Here is a 14,866-nt window from a genome sequence, read left to right as displayed (position 1 = left end):
GCTGCCTAGTACGGTGCATTTTGGTTGGCTGTATGCAGACGTTATCTCAAATATACCCCTCTGGATCACATGGGGGGACAATTTGTAAAATAGAGATGGCTTTTTTAATTACAAAGTTTAACACCTTCCGGAAAGCAATGGGAGCTATGAAGATACACGCAAAGACGCGGGGTTGGAGCGAGGGGGGTTACATTCACGCAAAGATGGGGGGTCGGAGTTCACATTTTTAACGCAAAGTACGAGCTCATGCTGCAGTAATGGAGGAGCGTATATAAAATCCTTCACACCCGCATAATAGTAACGCACTCGTTATCCCTTGCAGTAGAACCCACATACTACATTAATATTCATAATGAGGTCTACTCGATTATCGACGTCAATTGCGCTCTTTTCTGCTGCTGTAGTCTTTGTCTCTGCTCAGACACGAAACACTTATAATAATATTGGAATAACTACAGGAAGCCCTGGAGGGGAGCCAGGCGGACAGTTTATCAAGGGGAGGTACATTGTTGAGTTTGTCAAAGAAGATGGATTTTTTTCGATGTCTGCAGAAGATGTAAGTTCCGACCACCTTGCATCGAAAATTTGAGATTGAGAATAAGATAGCTGATGATATATTTTGTAGCCCGTGGAAGAGTTTTATAAGTCTCTCTCAGATAACCAGATTGAAGCAAAACCTGCAGTAAATATCACTTCTTCGATCTTCTCTGGAACATCCTTCGATACAGACAACTCAACAAAACCGGAAGATATTCTGGCATTGCCGCAAGTAGCGAATATTTGGCCTGTAAGGAGAGTGCCAAAGCCCACTCCCCAAATCCATAATGTCGGTACTGCAGCTACCGAAGGGGCCGAGAAGTGGACTAGCCATGGTAATTTTCGAGATCTTTACTTGTGTATGGACATAGCTCTAACTATGTATAGCAAATACCGGTGTCTTGAAGCTTCATGAGCAGGGATTCTTGGGCGAAGGTGTCATAGTAGCAGTCGTAAGTAGTCCCATCAGTTCTATTCTAGTTGTACAGGTCACTGACAGTTGGCAGGTTGATACTGGTATTGACTATCACCATCCTTCACTTGGGGGAGGAATTGGCTCTGGCTATAAGGTTTCGGGCGGTACCGATATCGTTGGCGATAAATATGAAGGCCTAGAATTCCACCCCGATTCGGATCCGTATGATTGTGTCGGACATGGGACTCATGTTGCCGGCATCATTGCCGGAGAGGACAAGGACTTTATTGGTGTTGCCCCCAAAGCTACACTCAGAGCATACAAAGTCTTTGGATGTGAATACTCATCAACTGGAGACGATGCACTGATTTTAGCTTTCGTCACCGCCTATGAAGATGGAGCTGATGTTATCAATGCATCAATTGGCGGGCCTGGTGGGTGGCCGGAAGATGCTTGGGCAGCAGCCTCTTCTAGAATTGCGGATCAGGGTGTCTTTATCTCTATCTCTGCTGGAAATAGTGGAGAAGAAGGTATCTGGTATCCATCATCCGGAGATGTTGGACACTCGGTTACTGCAGTTGCCTCTATAACAAATGAGCAATATCTTACATTCCTTACTACCGTTCAAGGTGTCGGTAACAACACAAGAGATGTCGGTTACTTGGACAAATCGGCCCAAGGATTTGCCTTCACGGGAAGGGTCCCCATTTATATCCTTTCACAAGATAAGAACGTTGCCAACGATGGATGTCGCCCTCTTCCAGAAAGCACTCCAGACCTCTCTGGCTACCTGGTTCTGGTCCGCCGTGGAGGTTGCACGTTCGGAACTAAGCAGAACAATGTTGCAGTATTCGGAGCCCAGTACGTCTGGTTTTACAACACCCGTAACACCCCAGTTGTCTACCCTGATATTGCATCTAGCGTTACTGAGGGCTACGCTATGATAACTGCTGAAGATGGGGAGTGGATCATTGATCAGTTTGTTGCTGGGACAAATGCTACCGTTATATTTCCTGAATACCCAGAGAAGAGTGGTGTGAACAATACAGCAACGGGTGGAAAGCTCTCTGCTTTCACTTCATGGGGGCCTTCCTTTGAAGCTCAGATGAAGCCCGAGATTGCTGCTCCAGGTGGATACATTTATTCCACATACCCAATCAATCAAGGAGGATATGCAATTCTCTCTGGAACATCCATGGCTTCTCCATATATCGCAGGTGTTGCGGCACTCTATATGGCTGCCCACGGTGGCCGTGCTAATATGGGTGGAGAGGGTGTTACTGAGCTCAAGAGGAAGATCATTACCAGCGGAACACTGATCAACTGGTCCGACGGTGTTACAACAGACTGGTCCAAGCTTGCTCCCATTGCTCAACAAGGTGCTGGATATGTGAATGCTGAAAAGGTGCTCACATATGCCACCAGTATCTATCCTGCAAAGCTCGAACTCAACGATACTGCGTATTTGAAGCCCGGACACTATATTAACATCAAGAACTCTGGCACCGAGGAAGTTGAATACTTCATTACCCATGAAACCGCAACAACCATCAATTCTTTCGAGCCTGGCATAATCACCCCCCAGCCCTTCCCAGGCACCTTCATAAACGAAACTGCGACTGCCAGCTTCACTCGCACATCTATCAGTGTCCGCCCTGGTACCACAAACTCCTTCAAAGTAACATTCACACCCCCTAATGTTGCAGCGACCCTCCTCCCCGTCTATTCAGGCAAGATCATCATCACCGGCTCCAATGGCGAAGTTTTAAGTGTCCCCTATATGGGTATTGCGGGCAAACTTTACGACGTCAAATCGTGGGATGTTGCAAATGGGTGGCCTCTCATATTCAACGACGGTTCTAATGCGCCTAGTATATCTGGTCCCTCAAACTTCACCCTGAACGGCACCGATGTCCCCGGCGTAGCGTTTCAAAACCACTTTGGCTCTGCAGAGATTCGATGGGATATTGTCGAGACAGACTGGGCCCCACACGAATGGCGCTATCCTCCTGTTCCAGGCAGTAACAAGTTTATTGGCTCGATCGTTACTCGCCGGGAAGCTGAAGAATTTCCACTTTATTACCAGCCCCGCCACGGACCCTATGAGCCTGGCTTTTACAGCTATTACACTTGGGGTGGCGATCTGGCTGATGGAACAAAAATCGAGCCCGGGAAGTACAGGTTCCTATTTCAAACACTTAAAGTGACTGGTGTGAAGGCGAGGAATTCGGATTGGCAGAGGAAGTTGTCGGATGTGATTACGATTCGGCCAATTTCGAACTCGACAGAGCTGGCCTGATCGTATTCTAACAATTAATGTGTAATATTATATTGCTGTTTGATTTATTTCGTGTTTTTGTAAATTCTTGAACGGAGCCTGTAATGGTTAATGGTATGGAAGGTTATTGTACAAATGGAGTCACATGAGAGAAAAGAGGGGGTTTTTTTTTGCTCGGGTTTGTTTGCGCTTACAATATCAATTAACATTTGTCCCAAGAAACTTTCAATGACACAATTCGATTATTGAAGGCCCATTCCTGTTGGCAAGAAACAGTACACCCTTATACTACATGCCTACAAAATGGTCGGAAAACTTCACAAAGTAAGAGGGCGAAAACCCTGCAAGAAACTAAATCTTACTGAACTTGATTAAATCACGAATACAACTTGAGCAGTTATTAGTTGACGAGGACATTCACTATTTTGGTATTGAATCAGGGTATCTCGTTAATTTAACAGAAACTATTAGACTATGCCTTCACGTTTTTTTTTGCACATCTAGATTTCCCTATGACGGATTGCTTAGTAGTTGCCTCCGTATCCGCCACCACCACCGCCGTAGCCACCCTGGTTACCGCCATAGCCTAAGAGAATAGTTAGTATATGGAGGAGTGTTGGAGATATCATAATGCTAGAACTCTTACCGCCCTGGTTGCCTCCATATCCACCACCACCACCACCACCACGTTGGTACCCTCCACCGCCACCACCACCGCCTCCACGGCGGTCTTCGGCGACGACGACGCTGATTCTACGTCCGTCAAAGCTATACCCATAGTTAGCAGACAGCACTAATGCATAGTAGATTGAGTGAGAGCTTACTCGGCATCGTTCATGGCCTCGATGGCCGCGTTGGCGTCCGATTCGTTGGTGTACTTGACGAAGCCAAACCCACGGGACCTGCCAGTCTCACGGTCCTTGACGACAACCTGAGAGGTGGAACACAAAAAATTAGATTTTTTTTTTCATTTTTTTCACTTTTTTTTTTTTTTTACAGCAAACTATGTTTATGGTGAGGAATGGAGAGACAAACGGCTTCTTCAACGGTACCAAACTCCTCGAACTTGGTTCTGAGGCTGGTGTCGTCGGTGTTCCACGACAAAGATCTGTGGATAGCAAAAAATGAGTTTAGCGAGCGATTCGAGCATCAATTTGAGGGGAAGCAGAGGATGGAGATGAGAATGAGAAGCATGTAGATGAGGCTGAAGCATGGAGGATGGAAGAGACAACTAACCTGATGAAAAGTTTCGACATTACTGAGATTGCGATTTAAAACCGAAAATACTGGACAGAAAATTTAACACGCCGCTGGCAATTATTGAAAGAGGGACAAAGACAAGACAAGACAGGACAGGACAGGACAAGACAATGAACGGGGAGAAAGTACGTAGCGAAAAGAGTGGATGATTGTTGTTGTGACTGCTGGGTTTTCTCAGAAAGAAAGTGAGAGGAAGGAAGGTTTGATGAGGAGAGGGAGGGAAGAGGGGAGTGGGAGAGAGTAGGAAGAAAATTGGGTAGAAATAGCGGGGTAAAAGTATGGGCAGAGGCAGCGGCGAAAGTGCGTCACAAAAAATGGCTCGCTCCTGCCTGCCAACGTCCACCACCATCTCCTTCAAGCCCTAACCATTGAGGGAGCTCTCACCTAATCCCTAGGGGATTTTTGCGTCATAGATATGCATACAGATTACCTACTCCTCCAAGGTATCTCTGTGCTGGTTTACACTGGATTGCATGCGGTTGCGGTATGGGGAGGCATGCGCCAAGGAAAGGGGAGGTGTAGCTACATGTAGCCTTTGACTTTCACGGCACACGACGCGCAACGCATTTCTAGACCTTCGCTACCCGCTACCCGCTACCCTACCCCCACACCCAGTTTCACCTACACATGTGAGGATTCCCAAAATCCTTGGCAGAGAAATTGGATGAAAAAATTGGTTACCCGGATTTGGATGAGCTGGGTTGCCTAAATTATAAACGTTGATCAACCACTCATGCTCACGACAGGTAGTTGAGTATGAGCTCCTAGGTCCTAAAAGCACCGCACGATGGGAGTAAATACCGCGGCTAAACGTTGTTTTCTCTAAGGTACTATGAATTTTCATAAAGTCACCACACATATATACCCGGTGCGGCATCGCAGAACCTCTTTGATTTAATTTGTGATGGCGCATGAAGGGGATTTCGCATGTTTTGACTAGATTCTGGCCGTTAAACAGTCCTATGCAAATCAAATTTAAATCTCTGGTCGAAAAGCTCAATAACAGGCTTTATAGGTCTCCCCTCTAGATCGACAGAAATATTGCATCATTACGGACCCGCGAGGAAAGCAGGTGATTGAATCGATATGCTTGCCCCGCACTACATAGCAAAAGTCACATTTAGGGGTTCTAATAGATAAATGTCGATCACCCACCTCAAAGAGAAAAAAGCATCAACATGAGGACGGGAAACCTGCATCCAACTATCCATTACCCCTTCCTGTTGGAGTTTGTAACAAAAATGACTTGGACTAGGGTCATGTGATAGCGAAAATTTACGCTACTTCAATCGTGAATAGATCATAAAGTATCACTCGACAATTTATCTTAGGTCATTCAGCTGGATGATGAATAAAGCAATGTCTCTCTCGAGCGCTTGATAAAAAGGCACACATGTGTGTATACAGAACCACCCTCAAAACACATTCGCTTAGTTATCTCGGTCCGCGTGTAATCCAGATCGGTTATTGTTTATATATGTGCATCCATGTACAAGTATGTTGAATACCTACGTTCCTAGGCCTTTCTTGCATCTCCCGTACCTAAAAATTTCCTCCAATTAATTGTCCTCTGCCAGATTCCAGGGTTGCACTCGCTTCTGTTTGGTATCGGTACCTGGACGTCTTCATGAATTCAAGATGTTGCCGACGTAGTTACTGGAGACTCTTCTTCCGATGAAAAATCGGCTAAAGATGAGCTGCCTGGCATGGGAGTGGATCCATCCTTTCCTGGTTCCTCTTCTATTTGGATCAGCATTAGTTCACCCTTCTGCTCTTCTTTCCCTTCTTCTACCACCTGTGCCTTTATTTTCGTCTCTCCAGCCCCCGCTTCCACCCCCGCCTTCAAAGCTTCACTAGCCTTCTTCCACTTAGCACTCTCCTCCTCCCTTTCTCCCTCGGCTTCCTCCTCCTCAGTTTCGTCCTCTCTCTCTTTATTCTCTTCATCTACTCTTTTATATTTATCTTCTTCTATTTCTATTTTCGCCCCATCCTTCTCATATTTTCTAGTGATACCGTCCCACGCTAACAATCTGTATGTACCCCCTGTTACCTCCTGTTTCATAGCTCTACCAAGCGCCCTTATTTCTTCTTCCGTGAGCCCAATCCTTGGTTTTTTCGGTGATATCAGTACCGCATCTTCTTGGACTTCCCCTTCTAGTCTTCTCTTCATTGATTCTGCAGCTTTTTGCTGAATAGACGCAGCTATGATGGTTCTGACTGCTCTCCACCTCTGATTTGAAGCTTGTGACTGGGTCTCCTCTTTTTCCACTCTCGTATCCGCTGTGATGGTCCTGGCCGCTCTCCACCTCTGATCTGAAGGTCGTGACTGACTCCCCTGTTTTTCCACTCTCGCATCTATCACATGCTGCGAATTACCGACTATTGCAGCAAATGAATGGGTTTTTCTGCTTTAGTAGGAGTTATTTTAGCCTGTCTCGTAGCCTTGTCCTTGGCTGCATTGGCTGTATTGGCTGCGCCGATTTCTGCGTCATGTACGTCTGACTATATTATGTTGTTAGTGAAGTCTTACAAGACTGAAATTGGGAAAGAAACCATAGCAATTGTTAGAAGATATCTGGAAATTGAGATGCTAACTAGGCGAGTAGATATATATTCCCCTCTATACCCGACGTTGTTCTTTTTTTCTTTCTTTTCAGATTTGGATGCTTTTATATTTAAGTCCCAGCTAGTAGGCATATAGATACATTTCCACCATACTTCTTTTATCCGGTTGTGTCGAGCGTCAAGAACCTAAACAGATTTCTCAGGACTTTTGGGCTCAACTAGACAATGGAAGACCAGCAGCGGCTGCAGATCATAGAAGAAAGCTATTGTGGAAAAAAAAAAAAAAAAAAAAAAAAAAAGACGTCAGAGTAAGTCATAAGACGTTTAACAGCTCTATTCGAGGATAAAGAAACAATTTAGGTTCACAAGCTTGTAATGAACTATCCTTACAAGCCCAGTTGAATAAAGAGACGGAACGCAGCTGGGAAACAAAGAAAAATATTATCTGCTCCGTTCATGGAATAGAAACCACAGAAACAGAGCTAAATAGGTTTTCATTTGTGTGCCTCAGGCTATAAAACTCGTCTATATGGCGGCAACATATTAAAATCACGCCACCATTGGGGTAGAAGAATGATGGTATAAAGCACTGGAATTCAGCGGCACCTGTTCATACATGTATGCAAGGTCTTGGGTTTCAACATTATCATGTGCATCTATTCGCGTCATCACAGATGCATTTGGTCTAGTATCAGTAGCATTGAATTTATCCCCGAGGCGATGTACAATTTCGCACTTTACACCACTGGCAATAAAACGGCTTCTTGACACGCGTGTGACCACCAGAAGGCCAATTTTTTCAACGTACTATGGTATCAAGGGTAAGTGAGTAGAACGTGGAGGTGTGGCTAAAGCTACAGTTTTCCTGATTTGCTTGCGAATATATATAAACCGCCACGTTCTGCTCACCGTAATACTACATGTACAGTAGTCTACCTTTTTCGGCCGTTCTGATCCAAGAGTAAGGACCCTGAAATCAAAGTATCGTAGCATATAAATAGCCGGTACTTGAGGCGCATGAGGCTACAAAACCTGTCCTATCGATCATTTCTTATAATTAAACAAGGAATAGGTTAGCCCCCACTGTTGACCAAAGTTTTGTCCGCCCAGCCTTACTACTCTAGACACGTCATCGTTGAACGAAACACAGACTAGGCTCAGTAGGGTAAGGTGAAAAAATAGTACTACGCGTGTAGGGGTAAGTCTGTCGACAGGTGGCGGTGCATTGGGAGGAGATTCCTGAATATTGCTTGTGTGTCACCGCCACCTGCCTACAGACTTACCCTCACAGGCGTAGTACAATGCACAAAAGGAGATGGAGGATTACCCAAGTTGAATTATTTGATTAGAGTGTCCATAATTCAGACTCGCAGCGCCAAGACCTACGCCGAGACCTGTAAGGGTGCAAAATCAGAAATGATCTGTAGTGATTGAAGCTTGTTATTGGTCTATTTTGCACTCTTCAGGACTCGACGCAGGTCTCGGCGCTGCGAGTCTGAAAAATGGAGGACTAAAACACTATTCGTGGCTTCGATTATCTACCTGCAGTGGTGTAACCAAGGTGACTTATTATTCCCTCAGATCATTGGCACTTTGTCGAAACAATCATTGGCCTCCTCAAGGCTGGCTTTATTAGGGCTTGTGGCCCGCCATATATACATTTGTTTATGTTTCACGCTTGAAGAGATCTAGACCCTTATGATCAAGCAAAACACAGGCCCGTTCGATCACATGTGGGTACGTATACATGACAACTTTGCTTAATTTAGTGTTCCTCACTCCAACGCACAGATCTTCTGGCTAAAGCTCCGCTTTCTATAAAATATCTTTCGTAGTACAATAAGTGATCCTCTCCATGCATGCAAGGCACCGCAAGAACCCATATAGTCAGGTTCTGTAGAGTACTGGTTCCCTTAATTTATGTTGCGAGGCGACTTCGGTATTGTTCCAGGTTGGTAGCTAGAACACCTTCCTGAAATAGAAAACTATTGTCCACCGAGAAGTCAATAAAAGCAAGATACGTCTGTAGGAGTAGGCTCGGTAAAATCATTGCTGCTACCAGGGTTACGATGCTTAAGGTATCCTACCCACCTCCCACACCACCCACTGGTAGGGCTCAAAGGGACCCGCAGCTGGCTGCAGATGTGAAGATGGTTGTCAGATAGAAAACTCGGGCCAGGAGTATATGTACTCGGGGGTGCTGGAAAGTGATGCAACGCTTGACCTAGCAACGCCGAAATGTACTCAGAACTTCAACTTTTAACACAACACAATGCTTGGGCAGGATAGATATTTTAGTCATACCCATGATAAATGAGTCTCTAGAACAGAGTCTGCAATCCCTCAGGCCATTGTTTTGGGGTTTTTAGCCTGGGGAAGGACAACTTGTGACAGGAGACAGTAATAAAAGGAGAAGCAACAGTCAACCACATCAACTCTCGCCATAACTATGGTCTCCAGCTTCTAAATTACCATAGATTTGCTCCACATTCTGTTAGCTAGTTTGGTTGTTGAGAAGTATGGGCTATTTGACCGTTGCATCACTTTCCGGCACATGTAGTTATACTCCAGGGCGGGGGTTGAGGTGTGTGCTTTGGGAGTTAGGTTCCTTGTGAGATGATATGTAATCATCTACTATAAGGGTGTGTAAAGAAGCAATCTCCGTTCAAATGATGACTTATGAATCAGCGCCCAGAGCTCCCCACAACGTCGCGAGTGATAGTCTGTGAAAACGGCCAAGCCCAAACTGGTTAGTTGAGACCGCAGTGTCCCCTTAATTCCGCTAATAATAGACCTGGACAAATGACTTTGACTCAACATGCATACTCAAAAGAAAACAAAAGCTTCTATTGATGATATGAACAGTATATGCCTCCCATTTTGTCTGGACAAAGTAAACCAGGCATCATAATAGTATGCCCTTCACAAGTTCCAAACGCCCCGCAAAAGAAGAAAGAAAGATAAATTCATACGCCTCCAAATAAAAGAAAAAATATTCCTCCAAAAGACGGAATTACAAGAAAGAGTGAACGGAGGGGTATACGACAAGAGGAATCAAATTTGGCCCGAATGCTGAAATGGGCGCCCCAACCCTTCTATGCAAAGTCGATGCAAAGTCTATGCGCTGTAATCATCGGAATAATCCTCATACTCGCTCTCAAGGTCCCCACCATCACTCGGTTCCCTCGCCGAGCCTCCCCGCTCCCGTTCGTGCATCGTTTTCTCATGTTTGCTACCGAACCATGTTGCGACTTTGTCAATCTCAACCTCGCTCAAGTCTGCTTTCTCAAACGCACGAAAGAGTCGTCGGTGAGCGGCGTAACGCCCTAGTCTCATCCGTATGGGTCGGCTCGTATAATCCCATCCAGGATACAGAGTCTCCAGATCACCCTCGTCCGGCACAAAGCCATACCAGGAGATGATCTCGCAGCGTATCTCGGGGACTATGCACCGTGCAACAAATTCGTCGAAATCGCGTGGATCCTTCGAGGTTGGGCTTGGGAAGAGGAGTTTGTAGAGGACGATGGAGGTTGGTTTCTTTTGCATGGTTGCGGGTAAATGGGAGGGGGGGCAGGAGGAGGAGGAGGTGGTGGCGGCGGTGGAGGAGGAGTAAGGGTAGGAGGGACCGGTTGTAGCTCCTTGGTTGTACTGATATGGGGAAATAACTAGCTAACAACTTATTGTGTATGTAGTTGCTGCGTAGTTGTTGAAAAAGGAAAAGTTTTCGAGTAACAGTTGTCAGCGAGATCTCCTGGAGGGGTACTATTCAACTTGGGAGGTGGTACTTGATCGGCAAACGAGGGCCGAATTGGAAACACAGCGCGAAGCCAGCCACCGAGAAGATAGAAGTCAATTCTGGGGTAGAAATAGGAGTAAGGAAAGGAAGCGGGGGAAAGGAGGGGGGGTTAGCAGGATCAAGAGTGCGGGGGGTGCAGAGGAGAAGTTTTAAGTAAGGAGAGTGTAATACTGCAAACGAGAGTTAGAGGGGTTGAACACGGGCTTCCAAGACCAAAACAAAACAACGAGATGAAGCCGCTGCGCCGAAGGAATTGCTAAGCTACTCCGGGATACCGGCCCATTTTGAACCCTGCAGTCTGCCACTGATATTGTTACATGTCTGTGAAAGGCAGCGATTAGATGTTTCGGCATTGAGTTGAATTGATTTGTACTTTTTGGTTTGAACAGGCTGCGGTACTGGTTGAATTGACATGTCTTCGCATTGCACACCGGTGTTTGCCGTGAATTCTCTCTCAAGAAATCAAGCCTAAAACCCAAAGCATCGTGTGATCAATTGAGTGATGAGAGATCCCGGTCGGCAGGTAGCTTTTCAAGCTTGGGGGGTGAGTGGTTGTAACACAGGGCCTCAGACTAAAGCACACACGATGGCATCTGATCTTTCTTTTTCCCACTGTTCAAAATGTCAATGAGCAAACCTGGCCTGGTTTGGAACTGTTGGCTGTATGTGACCGTTATGAGGAATTGGGATACACATATCTATGCGTATGTGCTGTGGTTTAAAATTTATGCTGCACAGAGCCGCCTAGTTTGACGCTCCCTACCACACCTCGAAATAAAATTGGCGGAAATTCCGGTAAGGATTCCGACTCGTAGCGTACACGCTCTGGTAGTGGTATGCGAAATACAATTTTTGTGAAGGTGGTTAGTTTTGCGTTGCATCAAACCCGGGGCTTTGGAAAGTGGGCACCGTGGCCAAGACCACACCATTGATGCGGACCTGCATCTTCCCCGACGCGACCCATCTCGGTTCGCCAATCTACATGTCGATCGACAGCAGGGAGAAGCTCAGACATCGCCGTTGAAATAGGGAGAAGCAAAGATAAGATTATTGACAGAATGGTAAGCGAGCTATAATCCCCCCGAAGTTTCGTAAGAGCCATTGCTTATTTGGAATACAGTCGACATTCATGGGAATTGTAGATGGTAACCCATCTCATAGACTTGTTTTTGCTTAGCACAAAGTTACTAACCACTGTTCTGACAGAGTTCCCGGATATACGAAGTACACAGGCCCCCTTGATGTATTATATGCGGCGAACCGGCCTAACACATGCACTACAGTTGATTATTTTCGCCAAAGCAAAGAACTCAACGCTAGAGCTCCACTTGCATGTTTTTTAACTCATATCCACAGGTACACGTGGCATATTCCATGTTCACTATTAAGTTAATGCTGACGCTTCGATTATAGTGATCATATCCAAGGCCTTGAAAACTTCTATGGCGGCCCATTCATCCACTGTTCAGCAGCGACCAAGGAGCTACTCCTGCGCTTGGAACGTAGAGCTCACAGATGGAACCTAGCAAAGGGAGTCCTAGAGAGCCGTAGATGTCAATATATGGAGAAAAAGAATAAACTAGTATGTTACTACCAAAGCTAGAGCGTTAGAGGGCAAATGTTGACATGGATGGACGACAGAAAGTAATACCTATGGAAACGCCAACGGTGATAGAATTGGATGGTGAGAGGAGTATACGTGTCACAATGTTTGACGTGAGTGACGCATGGAAATAAGGGAACAAGTGAGATGGCTAATTACCCTCCAGGCAAATCATTGCCCGGGAGCTGTGATGTTTCTTATTGAAGGTGATGGCAAGGCCGTTCTCTACACGGGTGATGTTAGAGGTAAGCACAATGCATACTCAAGGGATGATAAAAAGCCCCAACTAACCAAAACCCAGCTGAGCCATGGTGGGTTGATTACCTGGCTAGGCACCCATTGCTTATCCCGTACACCACTGGAATAAAACGTCTTGATAAGATCTATTTAGACACCACATTCATTGGTCAAAAAATCAAGAGCCAAGTATTTGCTCCCAAGGTATGCTGCCAAATGTATCCCTCAAAGGGTCGTGGGATCTAAATATAGACCAGCGTGAAGGGATTCGGGAGCTCATAGAGACAATTGAAAAGTACCCGTCAGACACAATATTTCATCTCAATACATGGACTTTCGGGTACGAAGACGTATGGGTTGCTCTTGCTGCTGCCTTCAAAACTCAGGTAACTTTCAAACCCACAAAAATCGAAAAACGTCATTAACGTTGTCGCCACTAGATCCATTTAAGTAAATATCACTTCCGATTATTCTCGTTTATTAGTGCTCCTGAAATTTATCCCTCAGGACCCTACCTTAGGGGTTATAAGTTTGGGAATACAAACGTTAAAGGGTGTCTTACAACAAATCCGGAAGTCCGATTCCACTCCTGCGAAAGGAAGTCCGGATGTGTGGGACTTGAAGGAAAGAAGAATGTAGTGTGGATTACACCCGTAATTGTGAAAATTGGGGACATTGATGTCCATGAAGCTGGCTCTGGAGATTGTAAGCCCTCATAGATCAAGGCCTCCTATACGTTTACTAATATTAGGCAGTGGAAAATCAGGATGACCTAGAGCTGTATGAAGATCAATTACAACTGCTTCTCGATGCTTTAGGGAAGAACATAGATCCCAGCGTAAAAAGTCTTCTACAAAGTGCGAGAAATACTCGAAAACAAGCACTACCATTGGCTCTAAATAAAGGAGAGGAAGGTGATGACATAGCTCTTGAAGAATTGTTGATCAAGCTCTCCCAATCGGCTCTAGGCAAAGAAATCTCTAAACCTGGCTTTATACCAGATGCTGAGATCTGCACCTCTGATGGAAAATCTCTCCCAAACAAAATAACGTTCCCCTATTCTAGGCACTCATCATACTCTGAGTTACGAGGCTTAGTAGCTTTGTTTAGGCCTCGTGATATTTACCCCTGTGTGGTGGATACACAGTCATGGGATGAAAGCAAAACAATGGAAAATCTCTTTGGCGATCTTTGCGAAGGAGAAGCGTTTACACATGATGAAATGATGAAAAGGATTCTTAACGAGGAACGTCGAATCCAAGAAGAGTTAGAGGATGAAAGAAATAGGCGTGAGCTCCAAAGTCAGGAAAATCTCGACAGAGCAGAAGCAGAAGGCCCCATTGATTCACAGCTCCTTAAAGAACACCTCGAAAGAGTTGCCTCAGTATATCGAGATAATGACCCGAGTTCATCTCCACCTCTGCCGAGAACACCACCTTCGAGAAAGCGGCGAGTAAATGAAAACAACGACACTACCCCCAAAGGCAGAAAGACTACCAACCCTAAAAGAGTTCACACCACCTCATCCCCCCATTACCCCCAATCATTTCTCCTAGGCAGCAGAGACGGATATCCAACCAGGCGCTCATTGAGGCCGTCCGCCTGGCAGGCTCTTCGACTGCTAGTAGCACCCCTCAAACTTCGCCGGCTGGCGCCAAAATGGAGGAACGACAAGGAAGAGCTATTAAAAGGTTCAAGTTAAGTCAAGGCAAGTCTGAGATCTCAGCAGTAGATGAGCCAGGAAAAACAGAACAGGCCAGTAAAAATAAGGAGTTTATGATACCAGGTCTTGACTCACGGCGGGGGAGTATCAACGAAGAAGAAGTCATTGAGGCCATGGAGGCAGCGCTTGAAATTGATGGAAGAACATGGTGGGATGCGGGATTGACTTGCACGAATGAATGGAAGTATGAGGAAGAAATTGAGTTATAGAATGTTTTATCTGAAGCGTGTTTGAGAGATAATTTTAGTTATATGGAATAAACGACTGAAAGATGGGGGCGATTATTTTAAGCTACATCTTTGTAATTATTGTTAGTAGCTCAAAATAGATAGACAAGAGGCCGTTGACTTGTTGGGCTGTACCTAGCTCATGTGCTTCAGCTAATATCATAATTTCTAAACTATATCCGGGTATCCCGGTTTCTCTATCAATCATTGATTTTCTCATTATAA

General features: G+C 45.4%; 5 protein-coding genes across 5 annotated transcripts; 2 read left to right on the top strand and 3 right to left on the bottom strand.

Moving 5' to 3' along the window:
• Window positions 1-352: 352 nt before the first annotated feature.
• LAJ45_04982 (uncharacterized protein) lies at window positions 353-3,251 on the top strand (the record flags this gene model as incomplete). The annotated part of the gene is made up of 4 exons (XM_046114556.1): window positions 353-556; window positions 626-872; window positions 925-989; window positions 1,044-3,251. The coding sequence occupies 4 exons, from the start codon at window positions 353-355 to the stop codon at window positions 3,249-3,251; spliced, it is 2,724 nt and encodes a 907-aa protein (XP_045972105.1).
• A 503-nt stretch (window positions 3,252-3,754) lies between these two features.
• Window positions 3,755-4,486, bottom strand: LAJ45_04981 (uncharacterized protein; the record flags this gene model as incomplete). The annotated part of the gene is made up of 5 exons (XM_046114555.1): window positions 3,755-3,816; window positions 3,877-3,998; window positions 4,055-4,161; window positions 4,266-4,338; window positions 4,467-4,486. The coding sequence occupies 5 exons, from the start codon at window positions 4,484-4,486 to the stop codon at window positions 3,755-3,757; spliced, it is 384 nt and encodes a 127-aa protein (XP_045972104.1).
• A 1,637-nt stretch (window positions 4,487-6,123) lies between these two features.
• On the bottom strand, window positions 6,124-6,660 carry LAJ45_04980 (uncharacterized protein; the record flags this gene model as incomplete). The annotated part of the gene is made up of 1 exon (XM_046114554.1): window positions 6,124-6,660. One exon carries the CDS (start codon window positions 6,658-6,660, stop codon window positions 6,124-6,126), a length of 537 nt encoding a protein of 178 aa, XP_045972103.1.
• A 3,512-nt stretch (window positions 6,661-10,172) lies between these two features.
• Window positions 10,173-10,601, bottom strand: LAJ45_04979 (uncharacterized protein; the record flags this gene model as incomplete). The annotated part of the gene is made up of 1 exon (XM_046114553.1): window positions 10,173-10,601. One exon carries the CDS (start codon window positions 10,599-10,601, stop codon window positions 10,173-10,175), a length of 429 nt encoding a protein of 142 aa, XP_045972102.1.
• Window positions 10,602-11,909: 1,308 nt separating this feature from the next.
• LAJ45_04978 (uncharacterized protein) lies at window positions 11,910-14,623 on the top strand (the record flags this gene model as incomplete). Its single annotated transcript, XM_046114552.1, has 12 exons — window positions 11,910-11,912; window positions 11,972-11,996; window positions 12,058-12,075; window positions 12,135-12,207; window positions 12,265-12,433; window positions 12,493-12,567; window positions 12,621-12,699; window positions 12,756-12,895; window positions 12,949-13,077; window positions 13,132-13,396; window positions 13,447-14,144; window positions 14,252-14,623. 12 exons carry the CDS (start codon window positions 11,910-11,912, stop codon window positions 14,621-14,623), a joined length of 2,046 nt encoding a protein of 681 aa, XP_045972101.1.
• Between the last annotated feature and the right edge of the window lie 243 nt (window positions 14,624-14,866).

This window comes from Morchella importuna, assembly GCF_003444635.1.
Source record: "Morchella importuna strain M04M26 chromosome Unknown Morimp01GS013, whole genome shotgun sequence".
Classification (NCBI taxonomy): domain Eukaryota; kingdom Fungi; phylum Ascomycota; class Pezizomycetes; order Pezizales; family Morchellaceae; genus Morchella; species Morchella importuna.
Note: the sequence above shows the minus strand (reverse complement) of the source record. Positions and strands in the feature narration are given on the sequence as shown.